Below are 18,860 nucleotides of genomic sequence, written 5' to 3'. Positions count from 1 at the left end.
ACAACTAGCTTGACCCATCTCTAAGAGGATCTCTTCATAGATCACACTCCCATTATTGGGGGAGAAGTTTGCTTTTCCCCCCATCCACTGAATGAGTCACAGGCATGTCCTCTAAATTCACATTTTGTTGTTCCCTTTTTCTGTTGCTCCCTTGTGCTGTCTCCACCGTCTCTTGGGGGCCCCACCATTCTCTGCAGTTCCTGGCTGTCTAGCTCTGTTGGAGCTATACTAGCAGAGCCTCTTGAGAAAAAGTTCTATCCGTGTGCAAAGGGTGAAAAGGTGCAGAAGGGTCTGTTACGTTTTCAGGTAATCTTCATGGAGGCTCCTAACAGCCTGTCTACCTTTTTCCTGTCCCTTTCCCTGAAGCAGATTGCAAACACAAAATGAACTCTTTGTGGGCCCCAGCAAAGGGAGGGAGATTATATCATGGAAGCAACTGATCATGCCATTGTCACCCCCACTCTGGCTCGCCAACAGGTAAAGGGAGCAGTTGCTATGGGGCCCAGTGGTTCAAAGGGGCCTGGAGCTCCCACTGTTACAAGGTCCTTCATATTGCCACCAGAGTGCTGTGCTGCACAGCCTGAGCAGCTCTGAAGGCTGGGGTGGGCACTGTGCTCCGGGCACCGCAGAGGGCTGCCTGTCACCCTTCTGATAGCGTGGAGCCACTCCCTCACCTTGCTCATTCCCAGGCATGCGAACACCATCAGCTCCTCTCTAGATACATGTGCAGGAATGAGAAGAGGTCCCTTGGACAATTTGAGCCTGACCAGGTGATCCTAATGGCACAAAATTGGGATCGCAAAATAATAAAATCTGATTCGAGAGAAAAAAGTTCAAAATTGAAGTTCCTAAAGCAGAGGCGAGCAATAATTTTTGAAGTGGCCTGGAAGCGGCGGGGCCTAAAATGGAAGCCAGGATGCTTCTGGGCTTTCCCACCCTTTGCCCACTCTTCCCACTAAGCACCCATGGTCCTGAGAGGGCGGGAAGAGGCTTCGCACGCTCCCCCATCCCCAGGCTAATTAGGGCCTGGGGGCGGGGGAAGCATGCAATGTTTTCTCCACTCTACCAGGAGCATGGAGCACTTTGAAGTGCCACACACTCCTGGCAGGGTGGGAGGAGACTTCGTGCACTCCCCCACCCCCAAGCCCTGATTGGCCTAGGCACGGGAGAAGTGTGTGAAGTTTCCGCCGCCCTGTGAGGAGCGTGCAGCTCTTCAAAGTGCCACGTGCTCCTTGCAAGGTGAGAGGAGGCTTCGCATGCTCTTCTGCCCCTAGGGCAATCAGAGCTTGGGAGGGCACAAAGCTTCCTCCACCCTGCCCCCACCCTGCGAGGCGCACAGCACTTAGAAAAGTGCTACATGCTCCTGGCAGGGCGGAGGAAACTTCGTGCACCTCCCCCGCTCCCAGATCCTCATTGATATGAGGCGGGGGAGCGGCATGACCTCTGTGGGCTGAATCGACCCACTTGGCAGGCCGGATCTGGCCCACGGTGGCCCTTTTGCCCACCCTTGTCCTAAAGGGTTTGTTTAAAAAACAAAGTGAAGCACTTCAGAAAATTACTTGTTAGCTCATTTGTTTTAAAAAGAGTCTCTTTAAGAAATGAACTAGGGATTGAGCTGAGCAGTTAGAAAGGAAAATAACTGCAGCACCAGTGTTTTGCATATGATCATTTCAAATAAAATCATATGGGAAACCCGTTAGAAGAAAGCACTTCAGTAACTAAGCCTAGAGGTGATAAAGGAGCATGGAAGTGTCAAAACAAGATGATAAAGCAGCCTGGGAATATTCAACAGATGGTAAAAAGAAAACTTAATGTCTAAAATATGCTTCTCAAAGAACACATTAAAATGAAAACAACCCTGATTCTGGCCAGGAGAGGAGCAATGGCTACATCGTAGATTTCACAAGGGAAGATTAAAAATTCCACAACAGCAGCAACACCATTATTTTGCCTTTCTTAAATTGTAAATATGCCTCATGTAACCTCTGGATGCATGTGCATCAGATATAAAATGACACAAGATCAAACAGAATGGAATTCACACAAAAAATCGACTCAACAAAAACTAATGTCACTAGAGAAAGTTCCTAATAGAATAGGTTTACTCCCTCCCTACACACAACTTCAGACAGAACTTGAATTAAGAGACAGACCTTTCTGTGTACCCTGAAAGCCCCCACACCCATGAATGCATGCACACAGGAAAGTCCTTTCCCCGTTAAAATCAATGAAAATTTTACCATTAATTTCAGTGAGGTTAGGATTTCACCCTCTGGGTCTGTAAGATGAGAAATGAAGGCCTGGTCTGCACAAAGATTTTGTATCTGTGTATATATATATTTCAGTTAGGTTGTGATTTAAAAAAAAAATACACACACAAAATAGTTGTAACAGTACTGCCAGTACTGTCACTAGTGCTGGGACAATAATGGGTCTAAAGGTAGCTTTATATTGATATAATATAACCCCTTTTCTTAACTTACAGCAGTATAAGTATTTTAATACCAATACGTCTGCATCCACACTAGAAGGGCTTACCACTTTTACTGGTATACTTAAAATGGCATGACTTTTAATTTGGGCCCTCTCTGCATATAAATCTAGAGTTAAGGTGCCCTGCTGATAATTCACTGTCCACAGTACTTTAGAGTTTAAATAAAGGATTGTTAAAAATAGAGCAAGTGTACTTCACGTTATTCCTACCTTGCATTTATCCACAGTGAATATCTGCTATCGTATTGCCCAGTTTTGTAAATTCCTCCATATTGCCAGCTCTCATAAATTTGACAAGTCTTGATATTTTCTAAAGATCCTGCTCCAGGAGTCATGTTACATGAGCGGCTCAGCTTTTGTTTTTAAGAATTCATTTCTACCATTATGATTATTAAGACAAACTAGAGGACATGACCCTGTTAAAAACTTAGATTTTAAATGTGATGTTTTTATTAAAATTAATTCTGCATATGAATAAGAATCTTGGTGAGGCAACTTCACCATAACAACAACAGTTTGCATTATAACACCTTTCATTCAGAGAACTGGAAACCCTCAATAAGCACTAAGTGAGTCTCTCAATATTCCTGTGAGGAAAATCAATATTGTGATTTATGCTTGGCAGACTTTTTTGCGGAGGCATAAAAAGAGTAAGGAAATTGCCTGAAGTCATAAAGTGAGTTAGTGGCAAAGCAAGGAGGAAAACAAGTGTCTCTTATGCTGTATTCTCACCAGGAGGTAACACTGCCACCCACTGTAACATATGAGGAGGACAGTGCAGGAAGGGTGACCAAAGCAAAGGAAATGCCCAGAACACAAAGATGCTGCTCAGGTTTTGATAGAACTTTTGAGAGCAATCATATGTAGACACATCTTGGCAGAGGCTGATACTAGTTTTACTCCTGTGATCCCTTCTAACCCTATGATCTAAGATTCTGTTTGAAGCGTGGTCAGATATGTCTGGTACCTGCATAAGGAAAATCACTAGGCCTATAATTAGAATGAAATGTCTTCCTTGGACAGAAATACAAACCTTAATGGGGAAAAGTGGCCTCTTTAACAGAAGAATAAAAATAACTCTAGCAGATTTCAGTGATAGGAAACCTGAGTGTCATCATTTAATGACAGATTTATACTAACAACATCTAATTGTGTAAATCTAATTGTGACCAAAAGGGGTCAGGTTTATATATGGTGGCATTAAAATGTGTTTCTAGTCTCGAATGTGACTATGTATAGCACTTTATTGTTCAGCAGACCTACCTCCTGTTCGTGTGTTCAGTCATAACTGCTTCCTGGCTAAAAGATTTTTATTTCCATTGTTAAGGTAGAACCAACATAGCTAAGAGGGAGCGAGCTGGCTGCTAATCAGCAGAATAGCATAAGGATGTTAGAAATCAGTTATTTTAATAACCGTATAACCACTAAAATTCTTAGCAATTACATGGTGACTCTGTGTCCCCCTGCAGGGGTGGGGCCAGCAGCCAGTGTGCTCCTGGCCCAACACCTGGGAGCCCCCTGCTACCCAACACTGCAGCTGACCCTGTGGAGCAGCAGAGCCTGGGGAGCAGCCGCTTCTTGTGAGAGGGGCTGTCTCAGCTTCGCCGCAGACAGAGGCTGCCCCAGAGGATGCTCACTACTTGCATGAAGCTCCCCACTATAAATAGGGCAGTTGCCACACCACACTGCTGCCTCTGATTCAGGAGAGAGGCAGAGATTGTTGCAGTTAACTGGGACTGTTGACTGATGATCAGTCACTTATTGGCTAACCAGTTTCCTGGGTAACCTTTAGCATCCTTATATCATACTAAATTAGAATTTTGAGACACCATTACACAAATGTCTCTGCAGGCATAATGTTAATATGTTACAGTGACTTTTGTAGCCTTTTGTACCTAACTTGAGACTCCTTAAAGTGAGCTGATTTCCTAAAAGTGCTACGCACACCTGCCTTCTGCAAATCCAGCCACTTAAAAGGTATCCCAAGTTGTGAACTGAAAATCACCAGTGGTGTAAAAATTTAAGCTTGTGCAAACCCACTGTCTTCATTACTGCAGAATTTATTACTATTGGTGTTAATACATACTATAGGGAGGAAACAGCTTGACTTTCAGCTGGTAGGTAGAAAACCCATTTTTTCACTTCTATAAACTCAACACATCTAGTATAGAAATAATTGAAAGACACTGCGAATAAACTACATGATGCAGTTTGCTGAGTTACGTTTTAAATATTGGACATTTTTTATAAACTCACTGTGATCTTAGGAAAATGGTGCAGAGATCTCTTAGTAGTGGCCAGACATAGAGGTGATTGCTATAAAGTTGTCATAAAGGACCACAGAAGAAAATCAATATGAATAAGGAATATTCTTCATGCAAAACTGTGAGAGGAAATGTATCATTTTGTTGTTAAAGGAAAACTTTCACTTTTAAAACCATGATCACAAAAACATAAATTCCAATATTGTTTCTTTAATAATGTGGACTATTAAAATTGAAGGGAATTTTAAAATTTAGAGTTAGATTCTCAGCAGGTATAAATCAGCATAAAATCATTGACTCAATGGAGCTTCATTGATATGCGTCAAATGGGGTTGAGTTCTCCAGTCTTGTATCTTATAGAGTCATTAACAGCTCTGCAAAGTGGATAAAAAACATTTCCTGGAGTCACTGTTCTTCTAAGCATGTGCGCAATGTGCTTTAAGTATCACATGACCAGGATACTTCAATGAATTTGATTTACCAGTTGGGTCATGAGCTTCTCCAAGCTGGGTACTGAAGGGGAGTATGAAATGAACGTTGATCCACTGTGCTGAGATGTAAATAATTACACCATGTGAAAAGCAGGAGAGAATCAGATACCTTCCCCCCCATGGTTTCACAATTTATTCAATTTGCATTTTATTTAGTCTGTACAGGAAAAATGGGATTATCAATTTCTTTATCATTCACCAGCAAAAATGCTACAATATTTGGGATACAAATAACCGAGAGGAAGGTTTGTTCTAAAAGTAATTCTTATGTCTTAAAAAAACACCTATTAGCTATTACAAAATTTTGTTTTAAATAATATAATTTAAGTATTAGGCAAGAATTGCCTGACAGTATCCCATTAAAACAACTGGAAAACCTTTTAACAGTATGCACTGATTATGGAGGAGGTCTAGAAGATTTATACTTCTCTCCCAATTTTTGAAGTCTGAAAAAAGATAAACTTGAGTTCATCTGAGGAAATGGGGTTTGCCCATGAAAAGCTCATCATACGTGTTAGCCTATAAGGCTACGTCTACACATCAACATTATTTCAGAAGATCTTCCGAAATAACATAGTCCGTGTCTACACAACAAGCAATTATTTCGACATAATGTCAAAATAATGGTGAGCTGGAGGACTTCATATTCCAACTTCTGTAATCCTCATTTTACGATGAGAAAGGGAAGTCGGAGGAAAAATGCTCTAACTTGGACTTCCTGCTGTGTAGACGTGCCACAGAACTACTTGTTTTTAAAGTTACAGACTAACACTGCTACCCCGCTGAGACTTTTAAAAAAGATAAGATGACTCAGCAAGAGCCATAGCCTGGGATTAATTTCAAAAGCTAGAGCTCTTTTTCTCTCACTGAAATCTAGAAAAGTATGACATTCAATCCTTTATTTTATCACTGGTAGATATTTTGGGATTTAAGCAGTGTAACACACTCAAAGATCAAAGGACTTATGAACTCCTGAACACATGATAAAGTCCAACATACAGTCATGGTCAAGCTACTAAGAGAAAATTAATGATGATTAATTGAGATCAGACCTGTATCTTCATTAAAGTGGTAATGCTCAAAGAATCCTTTCTGATGCAGAAACTTGCATAAGGCTCCCCACAGGTATTCTCCTCGTGGGTAGAGATGAACACTGGGGTAGCTAAATTGTTTCTCCTCTTCCTCCTTCTGCTCCCCCCCCCCCCCCCCAATTAAATATCCCTCCTGGATGCCCACAGTAATTTAATACTGATGTATGTCTGACTCAACTTACCTGGCTTCTGCTTCTTCACTTTGACATCCTTTTCCATGCCTCTATTGCAAAGGTGGTAGTACTGTCCAAGGGGTGACAAGATGGGCGAGCTGACAAGCATGCTGTGTAGGTGCAGGCTCTCCAGTCTACGGGGCACTCTTTGCTCCTTTTATTTACTGCACTCCAAACCTCCAGAATAGAAGCAGGAAAATTTGTGTGTGTAACTTCAGTGTTGAGACCTTTACCCATGCTCATACCTAAACTCAAGAGAAAATGTAATGAGAGAATTTGCCTTTATGTCGGCATTTTATGTAACTATAGATACAGAATAAATGTGTTTTACAGCAAGCCTAAAAGAGTTAAATTCAGCATAGGAGGGATTGGCTAGGGAACAAAGAAACTGAAATGTTTAGAGATTAAAAAGATCATCAATAGCCTCATCTCCTTCCTCTTTATGAGCAAAAAAGTCAAATTATATGTGAAAATGAAATCACCAAAAATGGTTCACTACAATCATTAGTTTCAAAGTGTAAACTAATATACTTCAAAAACCAAACTCTGATCCCAGATTGAGTGCTTATGAAATTGTTCCAGGACAATATTTTGTTGTTTGTCATGAAATGCAGATTTTCTTGTGAAACAATTTCCATGGTAGATGTCTGTCCATTCTCCTAATACACGAATGTTCTTTATTTTTCATGGAAATGCAAGACAATAATTTGCAGGAACTGTGGCACACAGATGTATATAAAAAGAGTCACTAAGCAAGAGTATAAAACCACATTTAAGCCTAATATTTTCTGTGAAGCTAACTTAAACCATGAGAAATGATCCGCATCAAATAGGTGGACTGTTGGTATACTGTTTGATACAAGGCTAAAATATTTTGTACCTTTATTAATCAATGTCACTATTTTCATGTTTTGTTTTTGTTTTACAGTGTGTGCTGTATTTGTGGGCCTTGAAAATCCTTTATCCCAAAACACTGTTTTTACTTCGTGGGAATCATGAATGTAGACATTTAACAGAGTATTTCACATTTAAACAAGAATGTAAGTGTGCTTTAAAATTCAAGACCTCCTTTCATATTTCATTATTATTGTTTGAACTTAGTATAATGATTTTGCACCCTTAAACTATGCTTCTCTGAAGGGAAAAACTACGGAAGAAAAAAATATAATACAAAAATCTCTTGTTTTAACATTGGGTAATAAAATGGACAGGCAGAAAGGTTGGCAATACAAAGGGGGTTAGCTACTGTTTTCTTCTAATTATGTAAGTCTAAGATATATGAGGAAACTTTAACAAATACTGTAGTTGTTGGGAAAGCTACATAATTTTTGCACCCGTGTACTCCTTCATGTCCCCTGTATCTGCAAAACAGAAAAGCATTGACTGCCTTGGTGTCTCTGCTACTGTTGGTCTCCTAGAGCACAGCTGTGCGCCATCTCATCCTTTGCTTTGGGTAGGAACAAAATAACACTTTTTAACATGACCTTTCCAGATGAGCAGTTGAAGATGGTATTGGGATTGTAGTCCTTCACCGGGAATATTCTGCAGTTGGGCCAGCAGGTGGTCTGTTAGGCAATGCCTCATCTAGGATTTGATATATGTGGGTATGAAAACGCTTAAGAATCTCTTAAACAGATTGTTACCGAAATATCCCATTTTCCCTTTTAATTAAAAGTAAGTGTAAATATGCAGTAGCATGCATTTCTTTAAATTTTTTTAAACAGGATTTCTTTCCTTGATTGTGTTTAAAGAATATTGGGATACTTCACAGATTATTGGATGTAGACTTTGGATTTGCACAATGAATAACCTGTGTCTGCAGTAATATAAATTGAAGCTATTGAACCACATTCCCAGTTTAACATAAAGGATGTGGGGAAATGTTAATTGGTTCAAATGTTTCATGGTTTATTGAGTTTAATATGCATATTGGTAAATTAACATTAGGATTCATTGTATTAGCTCATTCATTTTATAATGATGTTTTTGTGGATAATTAATTACAAGGATGTGGGTTAAAGTTCAGATTCTTCTGCACAGAGATATTGTTTATGGGAAATAATAAATTAGAGAATGATAACTTTTCTACAGAGTTTTCAAGGCTTTCTGTGGAATTTCTTAATAGCAATATAATTCTGTATTAAATAAGTTGGTTTAACACTTCGGTATAAAAATACTCTGTATTAAATTCTATAAGCTTTTAGAATAACTTTTGTGGAATGCTATTGAAGTTCTATACAATCTTAATGCAGGTAATTTCATTTCTATTAAATTGTGTAGAATTTTCCAGCAGTATTTAAAGGTAACCCTAATCTCTTGTACCCAAAGTGTGGGGAGAAAACTCCCTATGAACGCTGTTATTTTTTGTAAAGATATAAAAATATGATCTAGGATTATGAGATACAGTTTTGCTTCCATTTAAGTCAGTTGGCCCTTTCTAATGGAGAGCAGGACCAAGTACTTAAATTATAATAATCTTTTTCTTTCAAATACTGAACACAATCTTCTGATATCATCTTCCTATTCAAAAGGTAAAATAAAGTATTCAGAACGAGTATATGATGCCTGCATGGATGCCTTTGACTGCCTTCCATTGGCTGCTTTGATGAACCAACAATTCCTGTGTGTACATGGTGGATTGTCTCCAGAGATCAACACTTTAGATGACATCAGAAAAGTAAGTCTGGGTAGTGTGCAAAACTAAAATACGAAAGCCATGCATTAACAAAACATGAGATTTTTTTTCAGTGTAGTAAATTTGCATAATATTTAAAGGGGAATATATTTGTTTTGCATTGTGACATTGCATTCAGACTAATCTTAAACTATTGTCCTTTTCTGGCCTTTCTAAAACAGGGGGGGAAAGGAAATTGCTACCATTTGTACCTTGATTTTATCAGTAATAAATGTAGAATTAGCCATCTTTGCTTTTGGAAAAATTAATTTTAAGTAAGTTAGTTTGGAAGCATAGTCAGATGTTGAGCTGTTAGATTAATTCCCCCTTTTTTTTAGCACACTTTAAGCATCCTGTTGATTATTGATTGTGGATTGAAATAATTGAGTATTGTGTGTGTATTTGGATAAATAAAGCATGTGTTTATATGTATGAGTTTTTATGTAACTATACTTGCAACAAAAATAATAGAGTTTTATATGGCTCCTCTGATATATCACTAAAAGGGTACATCTACACTGCATCCCTAGTTCGTCCCTAGTCCTCATTTTTTGAGGAGTAACATTAGTTCGGACTAAGGGCTTTAGTCCGAACTAACTCAACCCGGCACACACTTCCTGGTTTGAATCAGCTGTGATTCGATCGGGCATGCCCGCGAGATCATGTTAATGAAGTGTGGGATATTTAAATCCCCGCTTCATTAACTACTTCGGTCATCTCCATTTGCATCCCTAGTCCGAACTAGGGATGCAGTGTAGATGTACTCAAAGAGCTTCAAAAATTACTAATGATCTCTTTTGAAAATCTGGCCTTCATTTCTGGCCTTCATTTATGTGCAGAGCTGTTTTGAAAATCTGATTGCAACAGTGAGTACCTGGCATGTGAAAATCTCTCCCGGGGCTTTTCGGGATTATGGCTCTGTGTTCACTTTTGCACCTTCAGTTATAAAACTGAACCTGAAAAGCTATTTTCGCTGGCTGGGTAGCAGAGTCAGTGAAAAGGCAGCTAGATGTGCCTCAAGTTCTATCCTGTGTCAATATTACTCTGATATGGAGGACCTAAGTGGTCACAGTATTACTTTACTATAGTGGAGCAGAGAAGAAGCAGTGTTTTCCTCCATCTGTTCCCTTCAATCTAAAGTGCACCAGTTTTTCCTGAGACAAGTGGACAGGAACAGAGAAAGCAGGAAATGCCTCAGTCCATATGTCTTACCTCCATCATACTATGGGAGCAGAAATGTGTTTGTGGTGAAATTGACATCTCAATGCAGGCAGTCAAAATGGGAGTCATGGATTGCCTAGTTGCATGTGAGTGTCTGCAGAACACGTAATATGTTTTAGGAGGTTGATTTTTCTACCACAGAGGGAGGAAATGCCCATTTACTTTTGTTCCCTGCCTATCTATCTGTCAGCGTGGCTTTGAATTACCCTGTAAAATTTTCTCTTTATAAACTGAGGAGTCTGAAGGGTAGGGTTTCCTGGATGAAAGCCCTGTTATTGGAGAGACAGAGTCTTTGTGATTCCTGTCTTGCCTTTTGTTCCCAAAGTAGAACAGTGCCCAGTTCTGCTGTGACAATAAAAGTGATGCTGATTCCTCTTGACAGTTGTCCCTTGGAAGACCTGCCCCAATTCTGAAATGTTTCCAAAACCTTTCATGTGTGCAGTTCGGCTCACAAGAAAACGTTGCTGTGCACCGTCTTTTACTTGCATGGCGTGGCAGACCATTTATTCAGTTCAGTGCTTGATGAGTAATATCTGACAACTGATCATCATATTTTCCTCACCCATCATTTGAATAAACAGTACAGACTCTCTGATTCAAAGGCTCTTTCTAAAGATTATTTTTTAGTTATATTCCGCTGTGCCATTCAAGCCTACTTTCCCCTGAAGGGCCATATCCCTCTCAGGCAGAAACGTCAATAATGCTTTTGGAAAAATCCTTCCAGACTGCCTGTTCTCAGTCTATTCCTTATGTGTATCCATGGAACTCCTGATGTGACAATTAATTTTTTGGCTATTGTTACTTGCAAGAAATCCAGCAATTCTTGCTGGAAGGTGATTTCTTTCTGCGACCTATCTTTCTGTTTCCAGTGTATGTAACAAAATGTCTTCTGCTTCTTGTCAGTAATAGATGTGCTGTTGCTGGCATTACAAGGGGCCTTGTATGTTACAGTGGAGATTTTCCTTTCCCCCTTTCTCTTTTATAGGGTGGCATTTTCATTTCTCTTGGCCTATGCCATGGAGTAGGATTTTCAAAGACCTTGGTTTTGGCTTGACTCCTCTTCTTCATTGAAGAGCTGAGTGAGGCCAGTGCTGAGCACCTTGGCAAATCCTATGTTTAAAAGACACTTTGTATTGTGAACTGTCTCTAGCTTCACTACTTAAAAGGGCTCACTTCTGGACCCGTGGCTCCATTCATCTGAAGAAGTGGGCTGTGCCCACAAAAGCTCATGATACCATCTATGTTTTTTTGTTAGTCTATAAGGGTATGTCTACACTTGCACCCTCTTTCGAGAGAGGGATGCAAATGAAGACATTCAAAATTGCAAATGAAGCCGGGATTTAAATATCCCGCACTTCATTTGTATACTCACATTATGGTGCTATTTCAAAATAGCGCTATTTCGAAATAACAGATGCTGTTAAGACGCGGTTATTTTGAGAGAAAACCCTTCTCTCGAAATAAGTGGTAAGCCTTGTTGTATGCAGAATAAGTGTTATTTTGAGAGAGTTTTTCTCTCAAAATAACCCCGTCTTGAGAGTCTGTTATTTTGAAATAGCGTTATTTCGAAATAGCGCCATAACACAAATATGCAAATGAAGCGCAAGATATTTAAATCCCGGCTTCATTTGCAATTTCAAATGCTTTAATTGCATCTCTCTCTCTCAAAAGAGGATGCAAGTATAAACATACCCTTAGATTATTGGTTGTTGAAGTTGTTTTCAGTTACAGCCTGGCATGGCTACTTCTCTGAATCTAAAAACGATCACACTTAGAAACAATTGAGGTCATTCAGAAATAACCAATGGGGTTGAGAAGGTGAGCTAGGAATTTTCATCCTGACTTAAGGAAGCCAAGTGAAGAATCAGAGTTGTTAGGAAGATTTTAGGCTCTCCTCTATCTCTAGTGACTCCCAGTTAAATCCAGCTTTCAGTTCAAGTTCTCTCCTTGATACTCCATGGATTGGCCTCAACTTCCTGAATTGTTTTTTTTCTTCTGAGACTGACTTCATAACAAAAACTAAGTTCCACTGGAACAATAAAACTGTCTGGCAGTGGGCAAGAAGGGTTTGGCATGTCAGATGCAGAAATTGGATAGGAGCTGGACCCAGACCGTGGAGTTCACTTCCCCCAAGAGCTTTAATGACTGCAGATGCATCTACTTTAACTAAATGCAAAATTTATTCCTTTTGCTTTTTTTCCCCTCAATAGGCTACACAAATGCACAAAACTCTCTACATACATCCGGCTATTTTCCTTCTGGTACATCTACACAGCCTGTGGAAACGAGCTGCCCTGCCTGGGTCAACAGTCTGAGACTTGAGGGGCTCGCTCCAGTATTCTAAAAATGACTGTGTAGACCAGGGGTGGGTACAAGGGCCTCTGCGGGCTGGATCCATCCTGCCAAGCCTGTGAATCCAGCCTGTATAGGTGCTGCTGCTCCCCCACCTCCAGGCCAATTAGGACCTGGGGGCGGGGGAGCACCCAAAGCCTCCTCCAGCCTTGCTAGGAGCACGTGGCGCTTTGAAGCACCTTGTGCTGCTTGCAGAGTGGGAGGGGGAGAGCAGAGGAGGCTTTGTGCACTCCCCCGCCCCCAGGCCAATCGGGGCCAGGAGGCGGGGGAGCTGCATGACACTTCCTTCGCCCTGCCCTGGCCCTGCGAGGTGCCCGCAGCATTTCAAAGTGCCACGGGCTCCTCGCAGGGTGGAAGGAGGCTTCCCATGTTCCCCTTCCCCCAGGCCCTGATTGAACATAAAAACATAAGAATAGACATACTGGGTCTGACCAAAGGTCCATCCAGCCCAGTACCCTGTCTGCCAACAGTGGCCAATGCCAGGTGCTCTAGAGGGAGTGAATCAAACAGGTAATGATCAAGTGATCTCTCTTCTGCCATCTATCTCCACCCTCTGACAAACAGAAGCTAGGGACACCATTCCTTACCCAGACTGGCTAATAGCCATTTATGGACTTAACCTCCATGAATTTATCTAGTTCTCTTTTAAACCCTGTTAAACCTTTCACAGCCTCCTCAGGCAAGGAGTTCCACAGATTGACTATGTGCTGTGTGAAGAAGAACTTCCTTTTATTTGTTTTAAACCTGCTGCCCATTAGTTTCATTTGGTGGCCCCTAGTCCTTATATTATGGGAACAAGTAAATAACTTTTCCTTTTCCACTTTCTCCACACTACTCATGATTTTTTAGACCTCTATCATATCCCCCCTTAGTCTCCTCTTTTCCAAGCTGAAAATCCTAGTCTCTTTAATCTCTCCTCATATGGGACCCGTTCCAAACCCCTAATCATTTTAGTTGCTCTTCTCTGAACCTTTTCTAATGCCAGTATATTTTTATTGAGATGAGGAGACCACATCTGTACGCAGTATTCAAGATGTGGGCGTCCCATGGATTTATATAAGGGCAATAAGATATTCTCCATCTTATTCTCTATCTCTTTTTTAATGATTCCTAATATCCTGTTTGCTTTTTTGACTGCCGCTGCACACTGCGTGGACACCTTCAGAGAACTATCCACGATGACTCTAAGATCTCTTTCCTGATTAGTTATAGCTAAATTAGCCCCCATCATATTATATGTATAGTTGGGATTATTTTTTCCAATATGCATTACTTTACATTTATCCACATTACATTTCATTTGCCATTTTGTTGCCCAGTCACTTAGTTTAGTGAGATCTTTTTGAAGTTCTTCACAGTCTGCTTTGGTCTTAACTACCTCGAGCAGTTTAGTATCGTCTGCAAACTTTGCCGCCTCACTGTTTACCCCTTTCTCCAGATCATTCATGAATAAGTTAAACAGGATTGGTCCCAGGACTGACCTTTGGGGAACACCACTAGTTACCCCTCTCTATTCTGAAAATGTACCATTTATTATTGGCCTGGGGGTGGGGAAGCATGCCAAGCTTCTTCCAAGGCATGGGTGCCTAGTGGGATGGGGATGGGGGGGAAAGGGGCTCCTCCACCCCCAGATCAATCATGGTCTGGGGGTGGAGTGGCCCAGCCCTTGCAGTTTAGGCCCTGCTCCTTCCGGGGTGTCCCGGGGCTACTTCAAAAATTTTGAAGTGGCCCCTGGGCAAAAATTGTTGCTCACCCCTGGTGTAGACAGTACTTTGAAGTTGTAGCTTGAGCTAGAGCTCAGGCTCTGAAGCCTAGGGAGGGGGGATGGGCATCAGACTTAGTGTTTGACTGAGGGTTGGAAGCTCGTTCTGTGGGCTGTGCAGGCTAAGGAGAAGAGGGAAAGAGAAAAATGTCATTTATATTTTAATTTATGGGTTGATCACTTTCTGGTCCAGCAAAATCTGTGGTCTAGCATGAGTTTAGTCAGCCAGATGTCCACCTATCATGGGTGTGGCCACATTTCCCGCAGTCCCAGAATGTTTACAGCTGCTAGTCCTGGCTCCCAGTGTTCTGTGCTGGCTCTAATTTATCTCTGTCTTTTACAAGCCCAGTAAGCAGTAGAATTGTTGGTAATGCTGCTAGACATTTGTGGTTTTGGCAAATTCGCTGATTCAGCCATGGTCAAGTCCCAAGGGTGCTAGACTAGAGAGGTTCAACCTGTAGTTGGTAGGCCTGCAGGCTCAAGAGTGAGGGGACCATATATGATGTTTTTGGGTTTCACTCAGACCAATAAAGGATTGTGTCACTATGTGTCCTGTAACCTTCAGACTATTTGTACTGTACAGCTTTGGCTTGGAACTGTGACACCTGCAGCCGGTTTTACAGCACACTGACTTCACTCTGGCATCCACCAGCCTATCTGCAGAGTGGTGACACCAAGAGCCTTTCCAGCTCTGAATCTCTCCAAAACCAGCCCCTCTCACTGTAGCACTCATTAAATCTTACCAAGTTTGCTGCTCCTTCAAAGAGACAGTAGTACACAGGGCCAGCCTCTTGGTTTGGCCAAGGATTTTAATTTTCAGTTTTGAAATAATGCTCTGAGATGGTGGTGTAATAAGACAAGGTTTATTCAGTTATTTAAATTATACCACGTAGAAAGAACTGAAATAGAAATGGTTATAAGCAAAATAAAAATATGCTTCTAAGACCAAAACCCGAATAAGTTTTGTCACTTTCCACCATGACTGCCCATTCTTTAGCTGGGTTCAATGTCCTTTATCTAGAATAGGGAGGAAGAGCATGAATTCACCCTAAGACATTTTAAGAACATATTTCCAGCACACATCTATTACTTTCTGAATATAGTCCGTACATACTTCATGCAGTGACTATTTTTTTTTTTTCAGGATCAGCCTGTCACCACTTTACAATGATTGTTTCAGGCCTGATAGGAATTAGTCTGGGGAACCTTCTGCCATTTGGTATCAGGGGACCCGAGGGTAACACATCCTTTCTGACAGTACTGCAGGAGAATCAGGCACTGGCTGGACATTAGTCTTATTGCTGATCCTTCTTTCCTGTCTCAAAGAGAATCTCTTTCTCTCTTTGTTTGATCCCAGGTTTCAAAGCATAAGATCAATAAGTATTCATAATTCCTCATATAGTTTTCATGCATATGTCTCAAAATAATATGAAGCACCAGTGGTCACTGGCTTCCAGGAAGACCTTGCTCGGTATACAATAATATACAATCAGTTAATTCAGTTGATTATTCTTTATGGTTCAGATATGGTTGTTCTTCCCTCTGGGGGGTCTGGACACTGATTGTAATGTCAGAAAAATACTTATATATTTTAAGGTATGGTTGCTTAGCCCACTGTAAGACAGAATGAGACAAAAAATCTTGTTTCACTAAATCACACTGTCCTTTTAATAGTGCTGCATCAGTCCAGCAAAGGAGATATTGACGCAACAACCAAATACTAACAGACTGGTACATTAGCGATGGTGAAACATTGTTAGCTTATACAGAGATCAAAAATAGGCTCCTAAAATGAAAAAATCCTCCAATATTTTTAACATCTCAGGTGAGAGATATTAGTTTAGTATAGGTATAAATGTATTTGTGTCTTATTCTAGTGTGAATTTAAATCTTACAAAGTTTTAGGAAGGCAGGCATCATGCTAGTTATTGTACCTGTTCCTTACGGAGATTTATCCCCTGATAATGCAGCACTGAAATAAATCTTATATGATATTTTATATTGCAAATGTGTAAATTGAAACCATTCCAAATTAATATTTTTCATTTGACTTTTAAAATCTAGGAATTTTCACATTTATATAATTTATTTTTCAAAGGGATTGACAAATATTAATACACACTTTTTTCCCTTTTGAAACTACTAAATGAATCATCATCATAGTTAGGATTTCTTTGTATGAGGGTGAGAAATTTATGCAATAATTGTAGCTTTTTCATTGACACCAATTTGATTAAAACATTCTCTGCATTTTAATTAGCTGGCAAATACATCTTTACATTCACTAAAGGTTTGATTACAAAGAAATACTCTTGGCCTAAAAATATGTTGTTTTCACAGTATAACAGAATGATAGGTTAAAATTGTTGAATGCTTAGATTCTACCATTGGGTCATAAACATTTTTCAGAATTTTTTTCATTAACAAGGCTATTCATCCTTGGCAATCAGCAGATTTTTTTTTTCATAATTATGAGTGTGTGTTATTTTATTTTGATGTATTACTGGTACAAAGGCATGAATTATTTAGAGTCTAAAGCAAGTTATAAAAGTATGGGTTTGCAATGAATATTTCATGATGAGCATATGAAGGTAGAAATGTAGAGGCCTTTTCTTATAAAAAACTTTTTGAGAGTGGAAAAATGAAAAATCACTTCATTCCTTTCAAATATTTGTTTTAAAAAGTTTTTTAATAAATCATTACTTATATTGCCTTTGACTTCTAGACAGATTGTCGACTTTGATAGACTTGTCAGCCTGATTTATAAATGTACATTTTACAGGTGATTATATATAGTTTTTGTGCTGAAAAACATAAATTTTTAATGTTTCTCCTAGTTTTTTATGCTTTGTCTTGGTTGCAGTATGACTCTGTTTAATTTGCTAATTTCCAACACAGATTGTCTGAAAAAGAGAGGAATTCTTAGTTGCAGCTAAATAAGGGTAAAATACAAGTTAATGAGAGCAATGAGAGTACTGTATCACAGGAAAATACTACAGTGCAAAGACATTGCCTCAGTATTTTAAAATTTGATGTTAGACACTTTTAATTGAAAGAAATTTGTTTGGGTAAGACCTTTGTATTTTCTCTTAACAAGGCTCCAGCCCCTTCAGTCAAGTTTTACGGTGAATGAAAATTCCTCAAATACGGCAGGTCACCCACAATTTTCAGTTTCACAAGAAGGAGCAAAATGCCCTCCTCGTCTTTTAAATGCAGAGATATGATTCACTTGTGCTATAGATGCCACCTCCATTGTCATCCAAGCATCTGCTACATTAAAGATGAGAGTAGCCGAGACCCAAGTTGTAGAATATGGGCGTCAATTTGGCAGTTCCTGAAATACGGGCTTCTCACTCACCTATTTTATATGGATGTTTTCTGGGTGCCTAATATTAACAAATTAGTATTTAATTTATGCATGTTATCAACTTCCTAAATAATACAGTGTAATAAGTTTGTATTTGTCTTACTTTTCTTAGTTAGATCGATTTAAGGAACCACCTGCATATGGACCTATGTGTGATATCCTGTGGTCAGATCCTCTAGAGGACTTTGGAAATGAGAAGACTCAGGACCATTTTACTCACAACACAGTTAGAGGATGTTCATACTTCTACAGGTAGGGTGTCTTCCTTAATGAATGATTCTCTACAGATGAGATGAATTACTTGGAATCACGGACCTTATGTGCTTGTTTGCAGTCTGCACCATTATTCTAATTATAGTGTGTGTATGGGAGTGGGGTGTGGGTGTAGTTTTATTTTCAGTTCTTTGCCATCGTGGAATTGTTCTACCATTTCTGAAAATAATTTTGAGTTTTTAATTAGAGCAGTTTTAAGATAGATTTGAATGAGGAATGTTGGTCATTGAAAGGTCTTGCCATCCGCTGTGCTGAAATGATAGTTAAGAGTTGGCATGAAATGTGTGTGGCTCCTAAATTTCAGACTTTTTATACTAGGAGTCTGACATAGTAGTGATAATTTGAGTTTGCTGCTTCGTCAACATCAGATCCGAGCAAATAGATTCAAGATTCATTGAATAAATTATCAGCAATTGTTATTTTTCTCAAATATTTTTCAAACTTTGAGCACTGTCAATTCGATTGTGAACAGTTTTCTGTGAGAAATTAATGACAGCCGTGTTGGTTAATTGTGAGTGGTTAGATCTAGTATATGGTAGAATCATAGCTAATAAAACAGGAAGGAATTTCAGAGGTCATCAAGTTCAGTCTCCGGCTCGCATGGCAGAACCAAGCACCATCTAGACCATCTTTGACAGATGTTTGTCCAACCTGATCTTAAAAATCTCCAGTGATGTAAATTCTATAACCTAACCTCCC

At 39.7% G+C, this 18,860-nt stretch overlaps 1 protein-coding gene across 4 annotated transcripts in view; it reads left to right on the top strand.

Annotated features, from left to right (window-relative positions):
* Positions 1-18,860, top strand: part of PPP3CA (protein phosphatase 3 catalytic subunit alpha) — a 333,809-nt gene that overhangs the window by 236,902 nt on the left and 78,047 nt on the right. For all 4 annotated transcript variants that reach the window (XM_075929664.1, XM_006126898.4, XM_075929665.1 and 1 more), the window contains 3 exons: positions 7,441-7,552; positions 9,044-9,189; positions 18,001-18,140. In XM_075929664.1, coding sequence (XP_075785779.1) covers positions 7,441-7,552; positions 9,044-9,189; positions 18,001-18,140 — 398 coding nt within the window. The remainder of the gene's footprint in view (positions 1-7,440; positions 7,553-9,043; positions 9,190-18,000; positions 18,141-18,860) is intronic.

The sequence above is a fragment of the Pelodiscus sinensis genome, chromosome 5 (assembly GCF_049634645.1).
Source record: "Pelodiscus sinensis isolate JC-2024 chromosome 5, ASM4963464v1, whole genome shotgun sequence".
In the NCBI taxonomy this organism is placed as follows: domain Eukaryota; kingdom Metazoa; phylum Chordata; order Testudines; family Trionychidae; genus Pelodiscus; species Pelodiscus sinensis.
This window is presented reverse-complemented; position numbering and strand designations above follow the sequence as displayed.